A 25,703-nucleotide genomic window follows, 5' to 3' on the forward strand; every position below is an offset into this window, starting at 1 on the left:
AATTATATACCAGAATTTCTTTATCTGTTCTACTGATAGACAAATGAGTTGTTTCCAGTTCTTTATGCTTTTGAATAATGATGCTGTGAACATTCTTGCACATGTCTTTACCTGAGCATAGTATGCATTTCTCTGTCCTAAGAGTGGAATTGCTGGGACATATGCACGTGTTCATCTCTAGTAGATAACTCCAGTTTTCCAAAGTGATTGTACCAGCAGTGTGTGAGAATTTCAGTGTCTCTGCATCAGGTGTCAGCAAATTTTTTCTTAAAGGCCTAGATGGTAATATTTTAGGCTCTCAGGCCAAACTGTCTCACAGCTACTCAGCTCTGCTCTTGTAGCATGAAAGCAGCCATAAAATGTAAATGGGCATGGCAGTGTTCTAATAAAATTTTATTTACAGAAACAGGTTGTTGTCCCATGGCTGTAGTTTGTTGACCTCTGCTCTGTGTCATCAGCAATAGTTATCTTAATTTTTTAAAAATTTAATCGTCCTGTTGGTGTTTAGTGATATCTCATTGCACTTGTCTCATGTTGAATAAAGTTGAACTCCTTTTAATATGATCATTAGCCATTTGAAAATTCTCTTTTGTGAGGTACCTGACCTTTTTTATTCGTGGCCAAAAAAAAACCCCTATACCCTTTAAGCAGTCACTTCCTATTCCTCCTTTACCCCCAACTCCTGACAACCACCAGTCTGCTTTCTGGCTGTGGATTTGCTTATTCTGGATATTTCATATCAATGGAATCATATAATATGTGACCTTTTGTCTTTGGCTTCTTTAGCATAATGTTTTCAAGGTTTATCCATATTGTAGCATGTATCAGTACAAGGAAGTACTTACAAGCTGCATGTAGGTGGGCTTTTTAAAAAAAATCCAGTCTGATGATTGGATTATCTTTTATTAGATTATTTGGTTCATTTATATTTAATGTGATTAGTTGCATATTTGGGTTTTAATCTACTGTCTTACTGTTTGGTCTTTCAAGTCTTCACTGCTTTGGTAGTTCTCTGATTCACTCAAACAAATTGCTTATAATTTGTTCAGCTTTGTTCTTGGCGGGAAGGTTGGTCTGTAACAAAGTAGTCTGCCCTTACTGGCAGTGAGAAAATCATTCCTTTTCTACATTCTTTAATTTTCCCTTTTCTTCCTGTGTTTAGGAACTGCCCATGAGTTCAAGAAGCATTTTGAGTTGCCCATTTTGAAGGGTAGAGACGCAGCTGCCAGTGAGGCAGACCGGCAGCTAGGTGAAGAGCGACTGAGGGAGCTCACCAGCATTGTGAATAGGTAATGGCGCGTTGGGGGCTGGGCTAGAAACAGCACCTTTCTTTGAGTCCCCCTATGTTAGTTCATCAGAATCGCCTCCTAAACCATCCAAAGTCAGTCCTTTGGGGACTTGGCCTATGAAGGCTGGAATTCTAAGAAGGGAGTGAAATCTGTACCCTTACTATAGCCAGTGAATAAATGAAGGGGTCTTGCAGGCCAAGTCCTACTTTCTTCCTGGCCTGGGCCCTGAGGTCCTGTTTTGGGTTTTACTTAGCAATATACTGAGGAAGCTCTTTTCTGACATTGTTGATCTTCCTGAGCAAAATCTCCCTTGGAGCAATGTTAGTACTTCAGAAGCTTGCTGTCGATCGGATCGGTCTCAGATCTAAAGCATCAGGCTTTTCTTCCCAGGCCTCACAGCCTTTTATAGGTAGGAATAGATCTGATGGATGGGCATGGTTCCCAGGCTGAGAGGACTTTTTCCATGGGAGCCACATAGCCCAGGGGGTGGGTACATTCTGGACGTTTCTGTTATAGTCTATACACTTGATGATTTATATCCTGAGTGTCCTGCCCTTCCCAGTTGCTACTTTTCCCTCCCAATTTTAGATGGCAGGACAGAGAATCAGTGTGTTAGGAGCTGCTGCTTAGGTGCCTGAGCCATGTCCTTACTGGTCTGCCAGGAGGTATGAGCTTAATTTCATTGAGCCTTGCACCATCTGATAATAGGTATTTGGGCAAATGCAAGCAGAAAGTTCCCTAAGGACTTAGTGGTTTGCAGCTTGCTTTCCTTGTTAGAGCAACAGGCTCAATTGGGAGACTCGGGTCTCTTCTTGAAGACCAGCTAAACTTTCGAAGGGAAAGAGACAGAGTTGTTAGTCAAAGCAAGACTGTTTGAAAGGGTCTCTCTTTCCATGACTGAGACCACAATATAGATATCTTTGCCATAGGGCTGATGGGCCTCTGACATTTGATACTAAAGAAGAGTCAGTCTTGGTCCTTTGGGTGGTACCTTTTATTCTAGTAGTTTGCATGGCTGTCTTACTAGCCCTGCTTTTTATCCTGTTCTCTCCAGGTGCATGATACGGAGGACATCAGATATCCTTTCTAAATATCTGCCTGTGAAGATTGAGCAGGTGGTTTGTTGTAGGTACTGAACTCAACTGAGGGGTGTGGAGTGAGTAAAAGTTCAGCCCTCAAGGTGTCTTCAGAGGGCCGAAGTGTGGTCCAGCCTTTCTTCCTGACTCAGGTGCCTTTTTTCAGGCTGACACCCCTGCAGACGGAATTATACCAGAGGTTTCTGAGACAGGCCAAGCCAGCAGAAGAGTTGCGTGAGGGCAAGATGACTGTGTCTTCCCTTTCTTCCATCACCTCACTGAAGAAGCTGTGTAATCGTGAGTTGGGTCTGTGCCCTGAGATCCTCTGTGAGATGAGCAAGGAAGGGTAGCCTCCTGCAGGTGATCCAACCACCTTCACTAAAACTCGTCCAGAGTCCTCAGAAGCCACGTGATTGCAGCTCTCTCCGAGGCACGAGCCCTGCATTGTGTACTCTAAACCAGATCCTTTGCTTTGAAGATTTTAACTTTCCTCTGCCCAGCCCATTCTTGATGGTTGGGGTATATAGGATTGTGTGTGTGAGTGTGTTCATGCACACATGTGCATATAAAATGTTGGACAGGAGGAAAAATAACAAACCACACCCTTTCTGGTATAGCTCCCTTCTTGTTGGGAGAACATGCTAGTGAACAAGATTGTCCATTCATGGTCCCAGATGGCACTGACTGCACACTATTTGGGACCAAGCAAACCTGGTGCTGAGGAAGGTCTTTTGTGTAGGCTTCTAGAAGGGGGTTCTAATGAGCACTGAAGTAGAAACTTCCAAAAGCAATGTAGCTGCCTTTTTTCCCCCCAGATCCAGCTCTAATCTATGACAAATGTGTGGAAGAGGAGGATGGCTTTGAAGGTGCCTTGGACCTTTTCCCCCCTGGTTATAGCTCCAAGGCTCTAGAGCCTCAGTTGTCAGGTGAGCCCTTTCCTACCAGTCTTTGGGTTTCTCTGGGAGGAAGGATGGGAAATTGTCTCTTTGTCCTAGACCTACCCTGTCTCAAGGCAGGAGATCAAGAATAAGAATCCCAGGCCATTGAGAATGCCCATTGGGGGCTAATGGTTGCTGATCTCCCCAGGTAAGATGCTGGTCCTTGATTACCTTCTGGCAGTGACCCGAAGCCGCAACAGTGACAAAGTAGTGCTGGTGTCCAATTACACCCAGACATTGGACCTTTTTGAAAAGCTCTGCCGAGCCCGAAGGTAGGGAAGAACGTAACTCGGCTGCCGAAAGGGTGCCTCCCCGCTTGTCCCCCTAGGAAGAGTAGGTGTTCTGATTGTGGATATGGGCCAAAATGTAGGTGCAAGAGGCACTTCCTAAAAGATGTTTATCTGTTTCCTTATTGTTGTGATGGTCCTAGTTTCATCTCCAAGTGGAATAGCCCCATATCCTTCAGGTGCTGCCATAGGACAGTCCTGGCCCCTCGCTCCCTGTCCATCCCTGTGGGTATGTGTGGCGTCAGGCTGTGCATGAACAGCCGCAAGCATGTATTCTAGTTCAGTCCCTGCAGTAGCTCTGCCTCCAAGGGCTCTGCTTCCTTCTTGGGTTTTAATCTTTGGGTTCCTCTCCAGGTACTTGTATGTCCGCTTGGATGGTACAATGTCCATTAAGAAGCGAGCCAAGGTTGTGGAGCGCTTCAATAATCCATTGGTAAATGCGCAGCCCTGTTCCCACCCCACCAGTGTAATAACATCAGAATTAAGGGTTGACCGAAAAGCTATAAGGGGGCTCTCCCTGGAGTATTTTTTTCGGTGGCTGTGATAGGGTTAGGCTGGTTGTTAATGGCTGGGCTGGGAACTGACTGTGGGCTGGGAAGTTGGCTGGTAATGCAACAAGTTGGTGGTCCTCACAATTGGTCTGAGTGTAAGAATATACTGATGTGTGAGAGAGAACAGCTGGGAGGACTGAGTAGGATTCACGTTCAGCCTGCAAGAGCTTATTTTTCTCCTGTTTCCTCTTTCCAGAGCCCTGAGTTTGTCTTTATGCTGAGCAGCAAAGCTGGGGGCTGTGGCCTCAATCTCATTGGGGCTAACCGACTGGTCATGTTTGACCCTGACTGGAATCCGGCTAATGATGAACAAGCCATGGCCCGGGTCTGGCGTGATGGTCAAAAGAAGACCTGCTATATCTACCGCCTGCTGTCTGTAAGCATGGTCGTAGTGGTCAGAGTAGGGGTGGGTCATGGAACAAGATCTTCAGGACCATCTTGGGTTGTCTCCCGTGTCTCTCTTTGGCCCCTCTGCCTCTAGCAGTGGCCAGGGTATGGGCTTACCCTGGAGCCTTTTATGCTTCTGTTCTCTCCACCCCATTCCTTCAAACCCTTCTTACAATGCCTTCTGGATGTCTGTTCAATAGTTAACAAACTTCCCTGTGGCCTCATCCTTTTCTGCTTTCCTTTATACCTGATTTTTACTGTGCTACTTGCCTTGTAGTCTTCGCATAGTCCATGTCCCATGGTGCTAAGAAGTGGTATTGGCATCCTCCGGGTTCTCTGTGATCACAGAGCATGCAGCCTGTAGTTCCTCTTTTGAAGCTCATGTTGTCTGACTTGATACCCTCTTTTTCTTGTTAGTCATCTACCTCCTGCGCTTCTCCTAATTCATTGATGATGTTGGACACCAGCTCAGTCTTCATTTCTTCCCCAAATCCAGCTATCATCCTGTGGACTTCAAGGGCCATGCAGTTACCCAGCACTCTGATTTTCATGTTTCCTTCACCTCCTAATGACCTCCCCCTATTTTAACTCCCCTTTTGTAATTACTTGCAAAGGCTACACTGTGGAACTTGAACAGTACCCAAAACTTCAATAGCTGTCATTAGTAATAGCTGTCGCTATCCTTTCTCATACCTCCTCCATCAGCTTCAACCTAACGTTCCTAGTACCCCCAACCCCAAATCGGGCTTGACTTCCTTTTCTAGTCAGCCTGATCCTCACTGTGCATTCTTTCAGCCACTCCTTCCCTAATACCTACTCCACTTGGATCATTACAGCTGTTCTCAGCTTCTACACTAGGTAAAATTGGCATTTATGGACTGGCACGACCACAAATTCATGTTCACCATTTTGGGCTGGGCTGTATCTCATTTTCTTCAACAGCTACTTCAAGCCTTCACCAGTTTCCTCAAGTTTCCTTCCTAACCTTGTCTCTTTAGAGACCTTGTCCTTCCACTCTTCAGAAAAAAATGTAAGCTACCAGGCTTCAATTCTCTTCCCTCCCGCCCTTCTGTAAATCTCTACACGTGCTCTTCCCTTCCCATCTCAGAGGAAGATCATTCCCTTCCTCTCTGCTTGAGGAAGGGGTCCAGCTCTGCTCTGGACCTCTTCCCAAGTTGATTAATGTCTCCTTTATTCCCTGAAGTCTGTGAACATCCTCGGGTAGCTCTCATCTTGAAAACAATTTCTCAGCTCTGTCTTAATTGTAGCCATGACCTTGGGTTACTTCCCATTCATTCACTGTCAAATTTTTCCAAAGCCTACAGATTAACTTCATCTCATCTTCTACTCACTCATCAGACTACTTATGCTACTGAACCTGCTTTTGAATGTACTATTATTGGCTTCCTAATTGCCAAAACAAGGAACTTTTGATTTTCTCCTCTTTGTGTCTTACACTATTGACTACTAATCTCTTTGGAAACGCCACTCTGGTTTTCCTATCTCTGTGATTATATGTGCTCATTGAAAAGTTTCTAAAAATTTTTAGCCCTGATCTCTTACTTGAGTTCTAGACCTCTATATCCATCACCTGCTGTACATTTCTACTTAAATATCTTATGAACACTTTAGATGCATCATGACTAAACTTGTTCCCCTTCTGAATTTTATCATTTAATGGCTCTACTATCCACCCAACCCAAATCTGGGGCGTCATCCGACTTGACCATTCTGTCTCCTAACAACCATCGATATTACCTTCTTGAAATTTCCTTAACCTAACCTTCCTCTCCATGCCATGCTGAAGTCACAGTAATCGCTCACTTGGACATTACAGCAGCTTCCTCATTCTTTCCCATTAGTCTTATCCTAACCCATTCTTCACATATTGCTTCCAGAATGAGCTTTCCAAAAATTCTGATTTTGCTTTTCATCACTTCCAGGACAAGGTCAAGCTCTTCAGCCTGGCATCCAACTTTCTCCAATATGGCCTTTGCTGTCTTTTCAGTCTCAGCTCTTCTCCCACTTCTGCCATTCTCTAGACAGGCTGAACTCCTCCCAGTCCTCTGGCAGGCCAGGCTTATTCCTTTGTTCCTGTGCTGGGAATGTCTTCCCTTCGCTCTTTCCTTGTAAACCATCTTCATTTTTTTAAGACAGCTCAAGGATCCTCTTTAAGCTTTTCAACATTATTTCATTCAACCATCCCTCTTGTGGGCTCCTGGGTGTTCTATACAGATTTCTGGTATTGTACCAATTTGTTTATATGTCTGCCTCTCCTACTAGTCTATGAGTTCAAGAATAGGGATCATATTTGATTCTTCTTTGTATCCTAGTGTTAGCACAAGACCTGCCTAAGATACCCAAATAAATGATAGTTATTGAGTGAGTGAGACTCAGCTTTGGTGTGGAAGCATAGTGAAGCTGCTGCAGACAAACCTCAGCTTACCCTGAAGGAATTTAGCCAGGCTCTGAAAATCCTTGGTACCGAAAATATCCTGGGTGGGCAGACATGTAGAAGTCATGTTCCCAAGAGACAGACTAGGAAATGGACTCAGCTGAGCAGAGGGATTGCTGCAGGACTTTTTTCATTTGTATCCCTTTCTCCTGGGTGGTGGCTATAGTTTCAGTCCCCGGGTTTTCCTGCCCCCTGTGAACAGGGATGCCTTAGCCTTGCATCCCTGGTCCCCCACACCCCCAGGCAGGAACCATTGAGGAGAAGATCTTCCAGCGTCAGAGCCACAAGAAGGCACTGAGTAGCTGTGTGGTGGATGAGCAGGACGTGCAGCGGCACTTCTCCCTGGGCGAGCTGAAGGAGCTGTTTACCCTGGATGGGGCGAGCCTCAGTGACACACACGACAGGTGGGTGGAGTGCCCTCGCTAGCCATTATCTCTGAAGTCCCCGCACAGCATGGGATGTATGGTGACCACAGCTCTGTGTTCTGCCCTCAGGTTGCGCTGCCGCCGCTGTGTCAACAACCACCAGGTCAGGCCACCCCCTGATGGTTCTGACTGCACCTCAGACCTGGCTCAATGGAACCATAGCACTGATAAACGGGGGCTCCGGGATGAGGTACTGCAGGCTGCCTGGGATGCTGCCACCACTGCCATCACCTTCGTCTTCCACCAGCGTTCCCATGAGGAGCAGCGGGGCCTCCACTGATAACCAGCTGGTCTGGGTATAGCTGTTAGAGGAAGGAGACAGGGCACAGGGGCTCCCTGCCCCATAGGGCCCTGCTGAGTTTTGTTCTCTGGGAGAAAAAAATCATCAAGAAGGGCTGCATGATGTTTGCCCAAAATTTATTTTATAAGAAAAACTTTTTTGGTTAAAAAAAGAAAGGAATAAAGGTATGAAAGGGACTGAGGCCTGGGAGCAGCATGGTGAGCCCAGCAGGGAAGAGGCCTGGTAGTGGGCACTCCTGTACTTCTCTAAAGCTTGGGTACCTGCTTGCGGCAGGAATGGAGGAACCCTGGAGCAGGCGGAGGGGAGCTGTCCTCAGTGACTGATGACCACTGCAACCTCCTGGCCCAGGGTTCCCAGGTTACTGAGTAAGGGGCCCAAAGGCTCTAAACCCAGTCTGGGAATGCCTTTGCTGGGTCCCATCAAGGCCTCCAGAACCTCAGTACAAGGGAAGAAGGAAAACAGAGAAAAAAAGGTGGCAGAAAGAGAAAGATAGAATGGGGAGTTGGGAGTTCTGGGCAGCCCATGCCTCAGCCCCTGCAAGCTGACGGTACTGAGCATGGGCCTGTGAGGCGTGGGCCCCATCACATGGTGCTGACATAATCTGCGAAGGCCTGGGATGAGTCCCACGAGTCACTAACCACGTGGCAGGTGGCCCGGAGCCGCCGGATGGCTTCCCTGGCTGTGACTGCGTCCTGGTCCAGCCAGTTCTGGAAGAGGCGCAGGTGACCAAAGGCTCCACGGCCCCAGCGCTCCAGCCGCTTGGCGAACTCCAGAAGCCCATCTGGCTTGATGCAGTTGGAACTGGTAGGGATGAGATGAATTAGACACTCACGAAGCAACTAATCCTTGGTCTATGTCCCTGTAGGTCTACCCCTTGTCCCCCCTCCCTCCCTGCTCCCCCAACCCCCACACGTATACCTGATGTCCAGCTGACACAGAGAGGAGGAGGAATCCTCTGAGAAAACATCTGCCAGGGCCAGCAGGCCAGCATTCCCTGGGGAGAAGGGGAGAAATGTCGGTAACCTCCACCCATGAACAGGGAACAGGGTACCCCAGCCTAATTCTGGCTGGGGAAAGCCCCACCTCCTGAAGTGCCAGCACACAACTATATTCTAGCCCCCAAGTTCCCAGTGAGGAGGTCTGTGCCTTTATCCACTGGGTTTCTAGGTCAAGGGTTTGGCTCCTTCCCCCTCTCCCTCTCCATTCCCAGGGCCCTGCCCCCACCCAGGCGGTTCCCTGGCAGCCGGAGGCCCTTCAATGTGGAGTTGCCCTTCATAGCAGCAACCATCTCAGGCAGAAATTGGGCCGGGCGCTTCTCAAACAGACGGCAGAAGGAGAAGGTAATTTCTGTCAAGAGAAATTGGAAAAAATTCTGATGGCTGCATTAGAACTGGTGCTGCCCCTCCTGCCCCAGTTGGACTTAGCAAGGGGTGTGAACATTTTATAGAGGCCCCAAAAGAGAAAAGAATTTGTCCAAGACCCCAAGTAAGGCTAAAACTAAATTGGTACTCAAACCAGAGATTGAGCCTAGATGTTCACTGTAGGGAGAGTCTCTGCACGGACATTCACTTCTTTCCCTCGTCCATTGACTGCCCTCTATGCAGGGATGGGAATTAGAGACAAGTCTATGAGGGCACATTTATTCCTCTACTACCATCATTTCTATCAGCCACTGAAAGATTAAAGATTGGGTTAGGCACTCTAAAAGGGAGTTATTTCCCATGTGTAGTGGAGGAGGAGTTGAGTTTGGGACCTTATAGAAGGAAGGTCATGCAGTCTCTATAACTTTTATAGTTGAGGACATAAAGCCAAGAACAAAAAACAAACTCAGTGAGACAGTGCAGAGCCGCAATGAGGCCTCACGAATGCCCCAGGTTCTGGATAAAGAACTTACCTTGAAGAGTCAGATTCTGTAGCAAAAAGAGCACCTCGCTCTGACAGTCAGCCAGATTCATGTCGTGGAAGCTCAGCCTCTTCAGGGCTATATTGTACTCTGGATGGGGGCAGAGACCATGGGCCTTAGCTTTTCCAAAGAACAATGCAAGGTCCCCTCCTACCCTCCTTTTACTATTCTAGCTGGGTCTTACCTTTGAGTGTCTGCAACACAAGTCCAAAATCCTGGGGAGAGGCAAAGGTGGCGCTATCCAGGGACAGCTGCTGCAGAGAACCTGAGGCCTTCAGTACAGAGCAGAGCAGTGGGGCTGGCTGGGCTCCTCGTGGAAAACCCATCTCCAACTGTTCCAGGCAGTTTTCTGGACATGGTAGGGAGAGTAGATTCCAGCTGGTCATCTCTACTTCACTCCCATCCTGTCCTTAAGGGATTCACTAAAAATTCATTTGTATGTCTACTTGTCCATCAGTGCTTACCATATGGCTAGGCACTGTTCTACATTCTGGGAATAAAGCATTAAATATAAAATTTAGTCCTTAGCTTTATGGTGCTTTTAGTCGAGGAAGACGACTACTCGACAAGCAAATATGAGTATGCAGAGTGGTGGGACAGGAGACATACAGGGACTAAGGGAACATAGCAGGGGGACCTGAAATAGTCTAACAGTTGTGTTCTTGGTTCAGACCTCTTTTCTGGAAACTGATAATGCCATGGTCACTCCCTACTGGGCTTGTGGTCTGGGCCCTGTCTGGCCCATGGTTATCTTTAAGAACAGCAGGCTAAAGAGGGAGCAGATTCCAGATAAGCCAGGAATGAGTGGTGGCAGGCCTGAATTAGAGATCTTTCTGCCTCCGCACACAAATGCACTTGCATATTTGTGTAGACACACACACACACACACACACACACACACGCGCATACACAGTGCTTCACCTGGTATGTCTTCATCCCCAATTATGTGGCTAGGGGGCCCTGCATTCCCTGGCACAGCAGGGTTGTCCCTTTGGCTGGGGTGGTCAACACGAATAGAGAGGACCCGCAGCAGGGGCAGGGCTCGCACAATGGCACGTGTCAGCTCCAGGATGGGCAGTGGTGAGAACAGGTCACTGAGATGCAGGGCACGGAGGCGGCATCCAGCCTGGCCGGACAAGGCCCGCAGGCTGTCCAGGAGGCGGAAGATGTTAGAGCCCAGGCCTACGGCAGGAAAGAGTGATTTGGGAGTGTCAGCAAGGGTAACATGCAGAGACAACTGCAAATATTTCTAATGATAACTATAAAATCTCAAGCTTTGGATCAGATTATTTGAAATCATTTTCTCAACTTTTCATCCATTGTCTTGCTTTTTCCTCAGGTAACCAGAAAACTGATGTCTACTGTACTGGGCCATGCCCTCAAGCATCAGTCAGGGCAGAGTCACAGAACAAGATGGGATGTGGTAGGGCAGCAGGTAGCTGGCACCTGGGTGACAGGCCCAGACAGCAGCAGAGGTCTCTGGACTTTTCCTATGGGTCCTGGGGAACAGCTGTAAACTAAGGAGGAGAGTGACAACGACCCAATGGAATACCTTAAAAGATTCATTGGGTAGATATGGGTCAGAAAAGGATAACCACATCCCACAGAAGGGGTTATGGTTAGGGGGCAGTTGGTTAATGCCACAAAGCAAATAATTCCTTGGGACCTGTTCCCTTATCTCCTCTTGGACTGAGCAGGCTCCTGTTTATTCATTCAACTAAACCTTACCCAGCAATCAGTAAATATAGGTTTTTCTGCTACACAGTGGTAAGCAGCAGATCGTGTTCCTGACTGTCTAGGCTGATAAAAAATCGTGTGATGGGAACTTGGGAAGTCGAGTACTGTGGAAGTACAAGGGATGGGTGGGTACTTAACAGCCAGTTCAGCTTAAGTCCCTGCACGTTTTCCAGGTGAGTCCTAAAGAACATAAAGGAGACGGGCTAAAAGTGGCAGAGAGAACCTGGTATATATAAAGTCCTGAACGAGAAAGAGTGACAGGTTCCAAGAACTGAAAAATATTCAAAGTAGCAGTTGTATAGTTTTAACGAATAGAGTGTTCAATATACAACTAGAGGTAAGAAGGCGTGAGAACATAAATGACCCTGTAAGTAAAATTAAGCCGTGTAGTGATGACACGGCTTAAAGGGTTTTTAAATGAATGAATGACACTTGCATTTATGAAAAAATTCTTGGGTTAGTGTAGACAATGGATTGTATGGTGAGTATGGAGTCAGGAGGAACAGTCAAAATGATGACTCTGGATGAGAAGTAATGGTAGCCTGAATTAAGGATGTGGAGATGAAGAAATAAATGGATTTGAGAGATAGGTGGGAAACATAGGAACTGGTAACCAAATATATGTGGGTAAGAAAGAATCCAGTTTTCTTTTGGGCAATGGAGTCACCTGTGATGTCATTGAGAACAGAAGGAGCAACGTATAGAAGGAAGAAGATACGTTCAGGTTGGGGAGCTTCTCATTTATGAAGTGGTGCTACGGAATCTAGTAATCAGCTGGATAAATGGGTCTGGAGTTTAGGAGAAAGGTCTGGGCTGATATCACAGAACGGGGAGTCTTCAGTATACTTGCCTTCTGAAACCAAGGGAATGGACAAAATTATCCAAGTGTGTAAAGCTGGAGAGCTCTGAGGAACTCTGAACATTAAGAGAGACGTAGTGTCCAGAGAGGGAGGAGGGGAAAAAAAATCAGATTTTGAGAAAGTGGAAATGAGAGTACTTCATGAAGACGTGAATAACAAAGAACTCTTATGAGGACTGAAAAGCATATATTGAACTTTGGTGACGTAGGTCTTCATAGTAGTGGGGATGTAAGAAGCGCTGCAGTGCGCTGCAAGAGAAGAGATAAAATGACTAGGTTGTGAAGGTTAGGAGAGAATAGGACAGTAGTTAATGGAATAGAGAGAGGTGGTGGTGGTAGATTTTGGTGAATACCTGATTTAATGTTTAAATGGGGGGTGAGAAGGGAGGCAGCATTAAATAGTGGTTTAAAAGCATGGATTCTGGAGCTAGGTTGCCTGAGTTTGAATCCTGGTTCTATAATATACTAGCTAGGTTATCCTGGGCAAGTCACTTGATCTCATAGGGTTATAAGGATTAAGTTAGTTAACGAGAATACTTAAAATATGCCAGACACATAGTAAGCAGTATATACAAGTTAGCTATTATTACTAGGGCATTTAAAAAACAAGCTTTCCTAAGGCAAGGGTATGGGTCCAGAGTACGGGGAGAAGAATTAGTCTTAGGACAGTGATCTCTTCCACTGGCGAAGGAGGAAAGGATGAAAGCAGATACAGGAGAGCTTATAGGCTAGTTAATAGTAAGTTGAAGTAGTTCATGTGTGATGGCCTCTGTTTTCTGTGAAGTAGGAGGTCAGGTCATCTGCTGAGGAAAAGGGGGAAGGGTTTGGAAGTGGCACAGGAGGAATGGGAGCTGATATTGCCAACAGGATTTGTCTAAGGTTGATGGCTATGTATAGTAGCGCCCATCTGCACAGTTGTGTGATGTCTAGCAGTGCTGTGCAACCTAGGCAGATTGCTGGATTTAGCCAGAGTTGAAGTTTGGCTGGCTGGACACAGCTAGGAGGAGCGAACTGCTTTGCAGGTTGCTGGTCTGATAAAATATGCCCCCCACCTCCTTGTCTGTACAGCTGTTTTGATATATGACATGTGATCCATTCTCAGCCCTGGCGGGTTTGCACACGCTATACTCTCACCTGCCCTTGGATGGCCTACCATATCTAAAATGTACTCATTCTTCAGGTTCTCACTGCCCCTCAGGAACCTGGGCTTTTAACTATAAATCAAGCCTGTAGACCTCATGTTCCTCTTCCCTAGCACCGACAGCCTGCCACGACATGTGTATGCCTTCTGCCTCACAGGGAGGCAGGCCGGGCCATGTCTCCAGCTTCCTGATTATACCCTGTTCCCTTTCACAGGATTGGGCATACAGCTGGTGCTGCTGGGAGACCCAACCCCTGCTCCTCTAGGGCACTCACCATTATAGGATAGTGTGAGGCTCTCCAGTGACACCCAGGAGCTCAGGAGGTGGCACAGTGTCAGAGCCGCCTCTGTGGAGAGTGGAACTGTGAATAGCTCCAAGGTGGAAATGCTGCGGAATCGTTGGGAGGCTTCCAGTGCTGGAAGCCCCAGGCAGCTGGGATCTGATCCATCCAAAGCTCCACACGCCACTTCCCCGATCTCCATCTCTTCCCCATCCTCCTTCTCACCAGCCACAATGAAAACAAAGTCATACAGGTCTTCAGACTCTGCGCCAGACCCCTGACGAGTGCGAGCACCTTTCTTCCCTGCAGCTCGCTTAAAACGCTTTAAGGGCTTAGGCTGTGGGGCTGAGCTAGCTGGAGCCCGTTTGGATGAGGATGTGGAAGAGGAGGGAGAGGCAGAGGAGGTGGTGGCTGGAGCAGAGCGTGGCTGCTTGGTGCCAGGAGCCTCATGGGAGGTGGCTGGAGGGTGCAGCTCCCTTTTAGGGTCTATCCCGCCTGCTCTCAGGCTCTCCTGTGCGCTCCTGCGGGTAACCCGAGTGGCAGGTGCAGCTCTGGCTGTCTGCTTAGCTTCGTTCTTCCGCCGGGAAGCCATCAGGGCTGCAGCACATCGCTCAGCAGCATCCCGGCGAGGCCTGCGTGAGCCCAGCAGGAGGGACCCTTCATCTCGGGATGGGGCCCGGCCTCGGGACGCCTCTCCACAGAGGCGGCAGGGTGGGCTACCAGGGCCTGGCTGCCAGAAGCCAGCACTCATGGTCAGGATTAGGATGAAAAGGGCTGACTCAGGCACAGGCCAGGAGTATAGGGACACCTGGCTGACAGCCCCATGATGAATAAGCTGATGCAACAGCTGTCGGAGTGACTGCTGAGCAGCCACATCAGAGAACAGCAGGTGTCGGAACTTGAGGGTGTGCAGGGAACTGGCCAGGGTCTCCAGGACCCTGCGGTTGGGCTCCGCCACCAGCTCCGTTGCACCCTGCAGCATGTTGCAGATGGTGAGCTGCCGGACATGGCGGGAGCTATGCAGAAGAGGCGAGAAGCGCTGGTCACAAAGACGCCTGTCAGAAGACACATCAATGGTCCCACGTAGAACATGGGAAAAAAAGGCCTCCATAAACTTGGCTCGCCAACAGGTCACACTCTGAAAGCAGAGAACATGCCAGACAGCTGTGATGCTAAGTGCAACCCATGGAGCCATCATCATCCGTTTCCTTCCTTCTAATAGCTATTTACTGTGCCAGGCAACATTCTAAATTTACACAAATTCATGTAACCCTCGCATTATTGAGGCATGTGTTACTATTAGCCCCATTCTACAGGTAAGAAAACCAAGGTACAAAGTTTGTTATTGCCTGTGGTTACACCGGTAAGCGGCAGAATCAAGATTTGAACCCAGGAAATAGGGTTCCAGAGACCAGTTTGCTCTCGTGCCTCTCAAGTGAAACACTCAATCCTATAACTTCTTCCATGTTTGTAGAACTTGACCCCAACTTTCCATTCTTACACTACCACTTTTGTTCAGAAACCTATCACCTCACACCTGACTACTTCATTAACTTCCTGATTACTCTCCCTGTCCCCTTTTCCCCTTCCCAAACTTTTGCACAAGTCCACTGGATTTATCTTTGTAAAACACCTCTGATTACATTATTCTGCTTTAACCACCCCCCCCCCCCAAGTCTTTCACTGCCTAATTTGAAGCTCTTCAGCCTGGCAGGGAAAGCCCTCCACAATACGACCTCTGCTTACCTGAGAAGCTTTATTTCCCGCATCTCCTTCCATGAATGCTTTGCTCTGGCTAAATTGGTCACTGACCCAAACCCGCCTTCTATGTCCTTTCTTACATCTGCCCAAAATGCTCTCCATTGCCAAACCAAATAGACTTCCTGAAAGGACCTACTAACGTTTCATTCCTTCAGGCTGTTAGTCTTTGTCCCCGCCTCCCCCGACCCCTGCCTCTTGTTGGGACTACTCAGGTCTTGGACTTGGGTAGACATGCCTCATGGTGTTGACTCTCTACCATGTACATGTCTTATCCCAACCAGATTAGAAATTCCTGGACAGCAGGGACCAAATCTTAAGATTCCTTTGTTTTCAAGGCCGTAGTTATTTGCTTTGATGGATGAAACTTTATCAGACGATCCTGACACATTTAGAAGAACTTGAGTGCAAGTGATTTTGAACCTTTGATGCACATCAGAATTTACTGTGGGGTTTTCCAAAATTAATGAGCCAGGTACCCAGACTTGGACATTCTGTTACATCTGAGATTAAGGTCCATGCATAATTTTTTAAACCCCCCCTCAAAATTTGATATATATTAGAGGTTAGGAATAACTTCTATCTGCCCCCAAAGGGCAGACTGAAACAAAGACTTCCCTAAGTCCCCATTCTCTTCTAAGGTACAGTAGAAAGTCTGCTGACTTTGATACAGGTGCCAGCTCTGCCACTGTACTCTGGACCTTTCTGAACCTCTCTTCAACTGTAAAACCTGCTTCACAGGTTTGTTGTGAAGATCTAATTAGGCAGTGAAAGTTAAAGCACTTTGTAAACTGTCAATTACAAAATGTTGCTTCTGCTGCTGCTAATTAGCCGAGACGGGCAATGTGAAGTGGACATGATGGAGGCAGAACCAGTTAAGTGGATACTTGCTCAGCCTGAAGTAAAGGTAGTGGGGGCCTGAGGGTTGCCCAAAACTTAAACTAAGTCACCTTGGTACTTACCCTACCTCCATGCACTCCCTAATATCAGAGTGATCCTCTATACCTGAGGTTCTTGGTAGGAGCTGGGCCCCTATTCTCTGGCAAAAAATGTCATTCCTTTGGCCCTCACTCTTCCCCCAGGCTGCCTGCTGTAATAGGAATGACTTCTTCATGCTTGAGATAAATGCATGGAAACGAGAGAAGGACCTCTCTCACCAGCAGCAGAGTGGGGTCATTAGGGGAGCAGGAAAAAATACCTGGCAACCAAATCTCTACTCAGCCTTGAATGGAAGCAGAGGGGTATTCCTGAATCCTTCAAATCCTACCTCACTAGCACTTTTACATTCGTTGGCCCACGCTCACAGCTTTGAAAAACACTTGGCAGGTAACCGTAGCAAGGCTTCAACTTCACAGAGATAGTCAAATGATTATAGATCTGGGTCTAAAATATGGACAAAGATGTGAACCAAGATACTGCGGCTGTTTCTGACCATGAGGCATGTGGAGTATGTAGTTTAGAGAACTAAATACTGGGATTTTTTTTAGATAGTTGGAGACAATGGGATGATGACAATGGGAGAGAATATCTGAAATCGGAACACTGCAGACATGATAACTTTAGTGTGAGCATATGACATAATGATTAGGAGCACGCTCTCCAGAGCCAGACTGCTTCAACTTGAGTCCTAGGTCTGCCATTCACAACTGTAACCTCAGGCAAGTCATGTCACCTCTTTCTGCCTAAATTTCACTTGTAAAGTGAGGAAGATAACTATACATCATAGAGTTGTGAGGACTAAATGAGTATGTATAGTTAGTTATGACAACTATCTCAGTAGCTTTTTTCTCATGAATTCATGCATGAGCAGATAGCAGTTCACTGCATTTTGTTCCATCATTACCTTTTAGAACAATCTGCTAAAACTGCAAAGCTTAAAAATACCTGAGATTTAGTCCAAGCCACTCATTTTGTGGACTTGTACACTATAGCTCAGACAATGCAAAGTGATTTAAATATTTCCTTTTGAGTGACAGCAGGGGAAATGAAGCACCACCAAAGAGGTGAAATGACATTTACCTACCAACACAATTCCTGGCCTATCCACAAAGGGGTGGCAGCTCAGGCATTGGTGGGGGAGGAAGTGTGTGTGTACAAATGAAGAACTAAATATTTTCTTGTACTAAACTGTTAGAGCCTGCAAATGTTCATAAACTATTGTCCACTGTTGCTTTTCTAATAGAAATATTGTTTATGGAAAGATAAATCAAAAATCATGTGTAAACCAACTCTGGAGTATATATGCATAAGTGAATAGCTTTAAATATATGTGTGTGAGTGTTTATTATTATTATTATTTTTTTAACATTTATTTTAAGTGTGTTTTTCCAGTAGTTGTTTCAATCTAGTTGCGAGGGCATGGCTCACACTGGCCCATGCGGGGATCGAACTGGCAACTCTGGTGTTATGAACGTCGTGCTCTAACCAACTGAGCTAACTGGCCGCCCCTAGATATTTGTTTTGAAGTTTCAAAGGTTGGGTTTTTTTGAACATTATACCACCATATCATTAAACATTTTTACCATCATGTACTTAAGTATTTTTAGAATATGACTTTATTATTTTGAAAATATGGATTACTATATTTAATAATTCCTCTGTGATTGAATATTTAAATTATTTCTAGCTTTTTGATATTAAACTTTGCTGTAATGGACTTCTGGAAATCTTCATGAGTATCTAAATTTTTATATACTATAAATTCTAAGTAGAATTTCTAGTCAAAGAATTTAATTGTTTTAAAGACTCTGGACAATTATCACCAGATTGCCCAAGAAAGTTGTAACATTTCTGCTCCCACCAATAGCATATTAAAATGCAAGTTTTACCCACCTTTTAAAACAAAACCAAATCAAAACAAGACTTTATAAGAGGTACAATTTTACTTTCCCATTTTTTTATTATTTATGAGATGGAACATTTTTTTACTTTATTGGAGATTTTTGTATATTTTGTGACTTGTCCAAATCTTTATTTTATTTTACGGGGATGTTCATCTTTGTCTTTTCTCTGTATCCCTGTTTTGCCAATGTTGTTGCAAACATTCCTTCCCAGTTTATGTAGCTTTTAAATTGTATTTATAGTATTGGCATTTTTTTATGATCAAATATGTCCATTATTTTTTTATTTGGTCCTGTCCATTTAATAGCACTCTCCATACTGAGAGTAGATAACCAGTCACCTTTATTCATTTTTCAGTTGTTTTGTGCTTGTACTTTTTACAATTTAATCTTTAATCCATATAGAAATTATCTGAGTATATTGTAAAGTGAGTCTCTATTTTTTCCAAATGGTTAATTACTAGAGAACCATTTTCTGAATAATCCTTCATTTCCATATTGCCACACCAGTACTACACAGAAATACCATTGCTTTATAAGCAGTCAGGGACTATGTTTACCTTGCTCACCATTGTATCCCTAGAACCTAGCACAGTACCTGGAACTGAATAAGCATTCAGTAAGTGTTTTTGAATCATGAATGAAGTGAAGGTTACTGTCATGCAAAAGTGGGAAGCAGAAGAAGACACCCTCTGGAATGGATATGCTCCAAGTCAGGACCTCTGTCTAGATGACCGTTAGGTCACCAAACCTGGGGCTTCCTAAATGTTCTGAAATGCTCTGAGACAAGAAAACAAGTTAACAAATAGACATTCTTTTCCAGGAAGCTTGAGATAATGTTGGACAAAAAGCTTTCTTCAAGAGAAAGACATTACAATTTCCATCACCAGCTAGTCAACCATACTTCTTAGGAAACACTGGGACAGTCAATCTCATGTTTCTTTAAAGGTTGCAGGAAGCCGTTACTGTTTTCTAATATTCTTGCGTTCACTTCTCTTCCTCATAAGGCCTAATTCCTGTACATAGTGACTGAGGATTTTGTTGGGCCTTAGTGTCATCACACTGAACTCCAGGGGTGGGGTGGTGTCCAGATCTGGAAGTAGAAAAGCTGAAGGATATGGAGCTGAATATTACTGAACCCAGTGCATCCCCAGAAATTCAATCTCCAATTCCTGATGAGAGCTTGTTTTCTTGTCATTTGGACTCATTCACCATATAAAGCCCGGTTCAAATACTCCTTCCTAGGAAAGACTTGCTTGCTCCTTTCTCCCTCAGCCTTCTTGCTACTCTCTATCACATCACTTATCCTACCACATATGCTGTATCTGTTTGCAGTTTTCTCCACTAAACTGGTAGTTCCTCAAGATTAGGGACTGTATCTGTACTTCCAATATCTAGAATAAGACTTGGTATGTGGTAAATTTTAGTAAATGTTTATTGAATTCAATCTGTCCTGTTACCTAATTAACCTAATTATGGTGCAGTAAAAGAAATTCTGTTTAAATGAAAGCTCCGGTGAGTTACATCTGAACCAATGAATAACAGAATCTCAGGGTTAAAAGGAGCCCTAAAAGTCACCTTGTCCAACCTCTGTTACAATGCTGAATTTCCTCTACAGTACACTTGTCAAGTAGTTATACAGGAACTATTTGAACACTTAGAGATGGGAAGCTTATTACCTCTGGAATTAGCTTGTTTCATCACTAATGAGCTCCGAGTTTAAAAGTTCTACTTCCCGTTTAGCAAAAATTTATCCTCCTTTAGCTTCCACCCAGAACAACTCTATTAATCCCTCTTTCATAAGACAACCCTTCAAATACTTCATGACAGTTCATGTTCCCCAAGTCTTCTCTTTCAGGAAAAACATCTCCAGTCTTCCAAATGTGACTCACATGGTGTGGCTTTGACTTCTTTCTCCATATTCCAGGAGTAGCCTGACCACTGCAGAACCAGGCAGGTCTATCATTCCCCTTGTCCTTCGGCCTATATTATAGTACATTAGTTCACACAGTTCAGGGTACAGTCTTTATATGAGTGGCTTCAGCACATTGTTGACTAAAACCCCTTAATCTTTTTTATACAAGCTGCTGCTAAGCCAGACGCCCTCCACTCTCTACCCTGAGGACTTGCAATTGGAATTTTCTAGACTCAAGTGAAGAGTTGGTTTATCCTGTTAAATTTCATGTTAAGTTTGACCATTGCTCCAACCCTGTCAAGACTTCTATGAATCCGGGTTCTGCCATCCATTGTAATCACTACCTTTCCCTGTTTTGTGTCACATGCAAACATGGTGAGCAAGCAAGTCAGTGACAAATGCCATTGGTAAAGTACCTTCTGACAAGCCTCAGAGCCCTCCTCCCAAATTCACTCCATCCCTGTCCCTGTACTCTACCAGTACCCAACTTATGTTTGTGTGCTAGTCTTGCTTTCACTGTGCAGTCAGGCCAGAGTTCTACATGGTGCCTTAACTTACTTCCAGACTGGAAGGCCTTGTCTTCATCAGCTCATCCCATAGTCGGCGCCAGATGGCCTGAGTGGAGAGGCCTGTAGGGAGAAATGTCACATTTATTTGGCCGCTCCTTGGACACCATGAATGAAGGCTATCATCAGCCTCTTAATATTGTCCTTCTTTGGGTTCACGAGGAGCAATATGGCAAAGTGGCAAAGAGCACTGGCTCTAAAGACACCGTCGAGGTTTAAATATAAGCAAACTACACTCTTACTGGGTGACCCTGGGCAAGTTGTTTATTTTTCTGTACCTCAGTTTCCTTATATGTAAAATGTAGTTAATAATAGCTATTTCATTAAATTGTTGAAAAGATTAAATAAGTTTCTCCAGGTAAACTTCCTAGAACAGTGTTTGGCACATCAGGGTTAGTTAGATAAATGTTAGCTCTTAACAGACATGTCCAATGTCGGGTTTGGGAGGCAGCTTGCTAAACTAGAAAAACTAAGATTCAGAAGATTTGGGTTCTAGTCTGGCTTTGCTATTTGCAATTGTAGTGTGCCTGTGGTCTCACTTTTATTAGTATAATAGCAATCAAATACTTGCTTTGTGTTTCACAGGACACTGTGAGGAATCAGAAAGTAGATGTGAGGGTACTTTTAAAGAGCAAGTTCTATGCAAATATCTGGTGTGATATTTACCTGAATAACATATGATGCCTTGCTTATAATCACTGACTGAGAAAGAGACAGAAAGACACTCACCTTTCTTGAGGGCAGTTTCCTCAATCCTCTCCAAGTAATATATATTGAGCAGAGGTAAGATGCTTTGAAGTATTGGACCTGGGAGGGCTACAAAAACCAAAACACAAAATTTACTTTTTTCTTCCATGGTTCCAAGCATTATTTATCCTATTGGAAAAGAAAATAGAAGGGAAGACTTCTCATTTGACAAATGGAACCTGAAGAAGTTAACCTAAGTCTAATTCAAACTCTGGTCCACTTATCTTCAGCTACTTAGTTGGCAGCTGGAATTTCAGGGCCATACACATCTATAAGGATGAGATAATCCCACAAAACAAACTGATACACTTATTTGAGAGCTGGTCAGTTTACTTTTGCCCAAGCATAATGAACCATTCTGCATTTAAAAGGTCCTATTGAATATGTGTGATAAAAAAGTCCTTCATAATCGGGGTCCTAACTTCCCCAGCTGCCTGCTATGCCTCCTACACTTCAGCCACACTAAACTACTTTTATGCATTTATCTAACATGTCACACTGCTTTCTGCCTCTGTGCATGAGATCCACTTTGTCATGCTGTTCTCTCCAACAGAAATATTCTTGCCACTTCTAGCATATCAACCATTCATCTTTCAAGTATCATATGCCCTTTATTAAGCCTTTCCTGAATTCCCTTCCTACTCTTCCAGGTTAGCCACTTCCATCCTTTGGACGCCCACTATACCCTAAACTAGTACTTCCCTATGAAGAATGGAAATAATTAGGCTCTATACTCTAAATTCAATATATCTTAAAAACAAAACCTGCTTGTTGACTTCCCGAGAACTGAGAAGCATTACAGTATCATGGCTAAATGGTTTAGTCTATAGAGTTGCACAAAACTGGGTGAAATCCTGATTGTATTACATAGTTAATCGTGAATCCTTGGGCAAATTAATGTCTTTAAGCCTAAATTTCCTCAATTTTAAAATGGTGATAATAATAATTACCTCATAACATTGTTGTGAAAATTAAAGGATATCATGCTTGTAACCTTTTTAAGACCATGCTTAGCCATAATAGGGTCACTAAATGTTACAATTATTATTCTTATGCTGTCAATAGCATCTCTGTCCAGCCAAGAATAAGTCTAAGATCCTGGAATACATGATATCTAAGAAAAATCTTTCAAAACTTCCATTCCAGGATTTTCTTTTATCTTTATTTGTAGAATAACTGAATTTTGCTATCCAAGAGTCTAGTACAATTCTTTGTACATAGTAGGTACTCAATGTACCTGCTGAATGAAAGCACTTAATTCCCTATGCTATTACACTAATGTAGGCTCTCTATTGGAATCACAATGAAGTCCAAGCTCCACATCCTGGCATTCAAGGTCTAACATACCTATTCTCCTGAAGTTTCCTCATTGTATCCTTTCCTGTTGCTTCTACTCACTTTTCCCTCCTCTCTACCTACACAAAGCAAAACCAGTCCACTACCTCCAGGAAGCCTTTCCTGGCTGTTAGCCCACAGGCCTCTTACTTGGTCTAACTCGATTCAACTTTTGCTGTGTGACTGTTTACCTGGGCTAGGCCCATGGGGGCTCTTCCTCCTCTCTCTCTCCAATCTGCTCCCCTCTGTTTAGCCATCCCCTCTCAGAGCCACAGGGATTCTAATCCCCTATTATCCACCAACTCCCCTCTTCCTTTCTCCATTCTTCTTAAGCCAGGCTCTTTCTTGCTTCTTTCCAGCCTACACACTTAATACTGCCCCTTCCCAACTTGGGGCCTCCACACCCAGTCCTCTTCCCTCCCAGCCAAGTTTGGCCTCTGAGAAGGTCCAGGCTAACACACCCAGATCCTCTCTGCCTTCTTCCACATACCCCAGGACTTTGCTGAGTCCCCTGCCCAGGTCCACTGAGACTTTTCTCCCATTCCCCAAGGGTCAGCCTGACCCTTCTCTTCTCAGTTGTTGGCTCAGAGCCTCCAAAATCCCCTTCCCCCATCAGGAATGAGGTATTCTAACAGTCTTTCCCTAGTACATGAAGACATTTGGGCGTCTTCAGGATACCCCATCCCCACCATACCAAGGGTCTTCCCACATTCCTGGGCCTCCTTAACCACTATCCACAGCCTTGGGGCTTATTCCCAGAGTCCCAATCCCCCCCTGCCGACCACCCCCACCCTGCCCCCAAACTCCGGGGCCTTATCTCCACATCCATCCATCCTCATGGTGCAACCCAAACCCTCATCCCAGGACCACAAGCTCTCACTCCTAACCTTTCCAGGGCCTTCCTCCTGGCAAAGACACCACCACCACTCCTGAGGTTTTTGGAACCCCTCCCCCACACCCACACCCACCCCACAAGACCCAGGGCCTCCTCTCCTGCCACCCCTCCCCCTTCCCTGGGCCCTGGGCCTGGCCTGTGATCTCCTCACTCAACTTCAGCCCTGGCCTCTGGACCCCACCCCCTCACACCACCAGTCTGTCAGGCCCAAGGCCTCCCTTGTTCCTTGTGCGGGAAGGCCTAACCTCCCCCACTCCCCCACCCCCCCAAACCCAGGCCCTTACTTGGCTCTCTTTCACTCTATTAGTCCTCACAACGCGGACCCGAGTTTTCGTCAGCGGCCAGGCTGTGACCAGCGGTGCCCACCCCACAGCCAGGCCTCCTCGTGCCCATCAGGCTTCAGGCCCCCTGTCCTCCGTTACCAGGTCCGCCCCGGTCCGTCGTGCTCCCCGGCGCCCCAGCCAGGCTGGTCATTTCGCCCTCCCTGGTCCCTCAGCTCGGCGCCCCAGGCCGCCCGCCTTTGCTGCTCAGCCTGGGCGCCCTCCACCCAAGCCGGGCCCGGAGGTACCCGCGCTCTCAGGCCTGGGGCCTCCTTTCACTCCCACTCAGACCAAGGCCTCCTAGCGGCGACGCGCCCCCTCCCAGTCCGGAATCCCCGGGCCGTAGCCCCGCCTGGGGCCTCCTTGGCCCTTCCCGCCTGTCCGTCATTCTAGCCTCCTTCTATCGCCAACCCGCTCCGCGCTTCCCTTCTCCGGCTCTCGGGCCCTTCCTCGCCGCTCAGGCCAATCTGAGTGGCCACCGGCGCTCCCCGCCTTGCCCGTCAGTCCGTCGCTCAATCAGCTTGGCACCGAGGCCCCGGTCGTCAGTTCTCTCCCTACAGCCTCGGGCCGTCAGACAGGCCTCGGCGCCCCAAGCCTTTCGGCCTTTCTCCCAGCCCCGTTCCCTCACTTCCCAATCCACTGGGCTACCCTCGCTCATCAGGTTGGCCTCCGGGGTCTCGGCACCCACGGAGTGTCAGGTAGATACCGGAGGCCCCTCACCCTCAGTCAGGTTGGGTTGCCCTGGGCCTGGCCTCCTTGCCTTAGGCCGGGCCTCCCAACCTCGGCCCCCGCCCCCAAACAGCCGGGCCATCCTTGCGGGTCCGCTCAACATCCGAGACTCCCCAGCCCAGTCCAGCCCGAGTGTCAGTTCGGTGCCCACAGCTCGGCCCGTCAGTCCAGCCGCTGTTGTCCGGGCCCTGCCGGCTTCGCCCCAGACCGGGCCTCCTGGCCTCGCCCCCCGCGCCCCCCAGCCAGGCCGCTGTGCGGGTCTATCTGCCGGTTTGGCCCCGTTCTTTACTCTGCCCAGCCCGGTCAGTCACGGAATTCATGCTCCGACCCAACGGTCTGGCTTCCAGTGCCCCGGGCTGGGCCTTGCCCCGGGCCTCCCGGCCTCGCCCCCCGCGCCCCCCGGCCGCTGGGCCGCCTCCGCTCGTTGCCAGAGATAGCCCCTCACCCCGCGACTTACCCCACACCCCGCTCTCCAGAACCCCCATATGGGCGCTCACCGCCCGCCCGCACAGCTCGAACAGGGCGGGGGGAGCGCTGGGGCCCGAGGCCGAGCTCTTCGCTGGCGCCGCCTCCCGGGACGTGGCCTCCATGGTCGTTGCCGCCGCTACCTCACAGAACCAGCAACTCCGGGCGCGCCAGGCCTCGGGCGCCGCCATCTTGGGGAGGTGCGCGAGCCCGAGAGTGACAGAAGCGGACCGCCATCTTGAAAAGGTCAGCAGTTAGGACGGTTTCATCGGCGATGTGGGTAAGAATAAGAACTGCTCTAAAGGAACAGAGCATAAGTTTACATACTTCCCAAGTCTCTTAGAATATAATATTTTAATTAAATCACTAAATCAACGTATTTGGGTCTGGAGTGACTAAGGGGATATGTCTTAGCAAATCCTCCTCAAGTGCAAATACCAGCTACCCCTATCCCCTGCCTATGGACGGTGGTACATGCCAATCGGAGCGTGTGTTCGCGACAA

At 46.8% G+C, this 25,703-nt stretch overlaps 2 protein-coding genes across 5 annotated transcripts in view; one reads left to right on the top strand and one right to left on the bottom strand.

Annotated features, from left to right (window-relative positions):
* RAD54L (RAD54 like) overlaps positions 1 to 7,884 on the top strand; it is a 47,788-nt gene extending 39,904 nt beyond the window's left edge. For all 3 annotated transcript variants that reach the window (XM_033113906.1, XM_033113908.1, XM_033113907.1), the window contains 9 exons: positions 1,163 to 1,289; positions 2,344 to 2,418; positions 2,532 to 2,662; positions 3,181 to 3,291; positions 3,452 to 3,575; positions 3,945 to 4,023; positions 4,338 to 4,517; positions 7,227 to 7,387; positions 7,478 to 7,884. In XM_033113906.1, coding sequence (XP_032969797.1) covers positions 1,163 to 1,289; positions 2,344 to 2,418; positions 2,532 to 2,662; positions 3,181 to 3,291; positions 3,452 to 3,575; positions 3,945 to 4,023; positions 4,338 to 4,517; positions 7,227 to 7,387; positions 7,478 to 7,688 — 1,199 coding nt within the window. In that variant the 3' untranslated portion in view covers positions 7,689 to 7,884. The remainder of the gene's footprint in view (positions 1 to 1,162; positions 1,290 to 2,343; positions 2,419 to 2,531; positions 2,663 to 3,180; positions 3,292 to 3,451; positions 3,576 to 3,944; positions 4,024 to 4,337; positions 4,518 to 7,226; positions 7,388 to 7,477) is intronic.
* On the bottom strand, positions 7,809 to 25,444 carry LRRC41 (leucine rich repeat containing 41). 2 transcript variants are annotated; one of them, XM_033113909.1, is made up of 10 exons: positions 25,193 to 25,444; positions 21,439 to 21,525; positions 20,702 to 20,772; positions 13,625 to 14,768; positions 10,534 to 10,794; positions 9,797 to 9,961; positions 9,604 to 9,702; positions 8,934 to 9,056; positions 8,628 to 8,703; positions 7,809 to 8,510 (listed from the first exon to the last, which is right to left on the bottom strand). In XM_033113909.1, exons 1-10 carry the CDS (start codon positions 25,389 to 25,391, stop codon positions 8,291 to 8,293), a joined length of 2,445 nt encoding a protein of 814 aa, XP_032969800.1. In that variant the 5' UTR covers positions 25,392 to 25,444; the 3' UTR covers positions 7,809 to 8,290. The 2 variants fall into 2 exon arrangements, with proteins under 2 accessions (XP_032969800.1, XP_032969802.1); XM_033113911.1 differs by lacking the exon at positions 25,193 to 25,444 and adding an exon at positions 23,971 to 24,306.
* Between the last annotated feature and the right edge of the window lie 259 nt (positions 25,445 to 25,703).

Source organism: Rhinolophus ferrumequinum, chromosome 9, assembly GCF_004115265.2.
Source record: "Rhinolophus ferrumequinum isolate MPI-CBG mRhiFer1 chromosome 9, mRhiFer1_v1.p, whole genome shotgun sequence".
Classification (NCBI taxonomy): Eukaryota; Metazoa; Chordata; class Mammalia; order Chiroptera; family Rhinolophidae; genus Rhinolophus; species Rhinolophus ferrumequinum.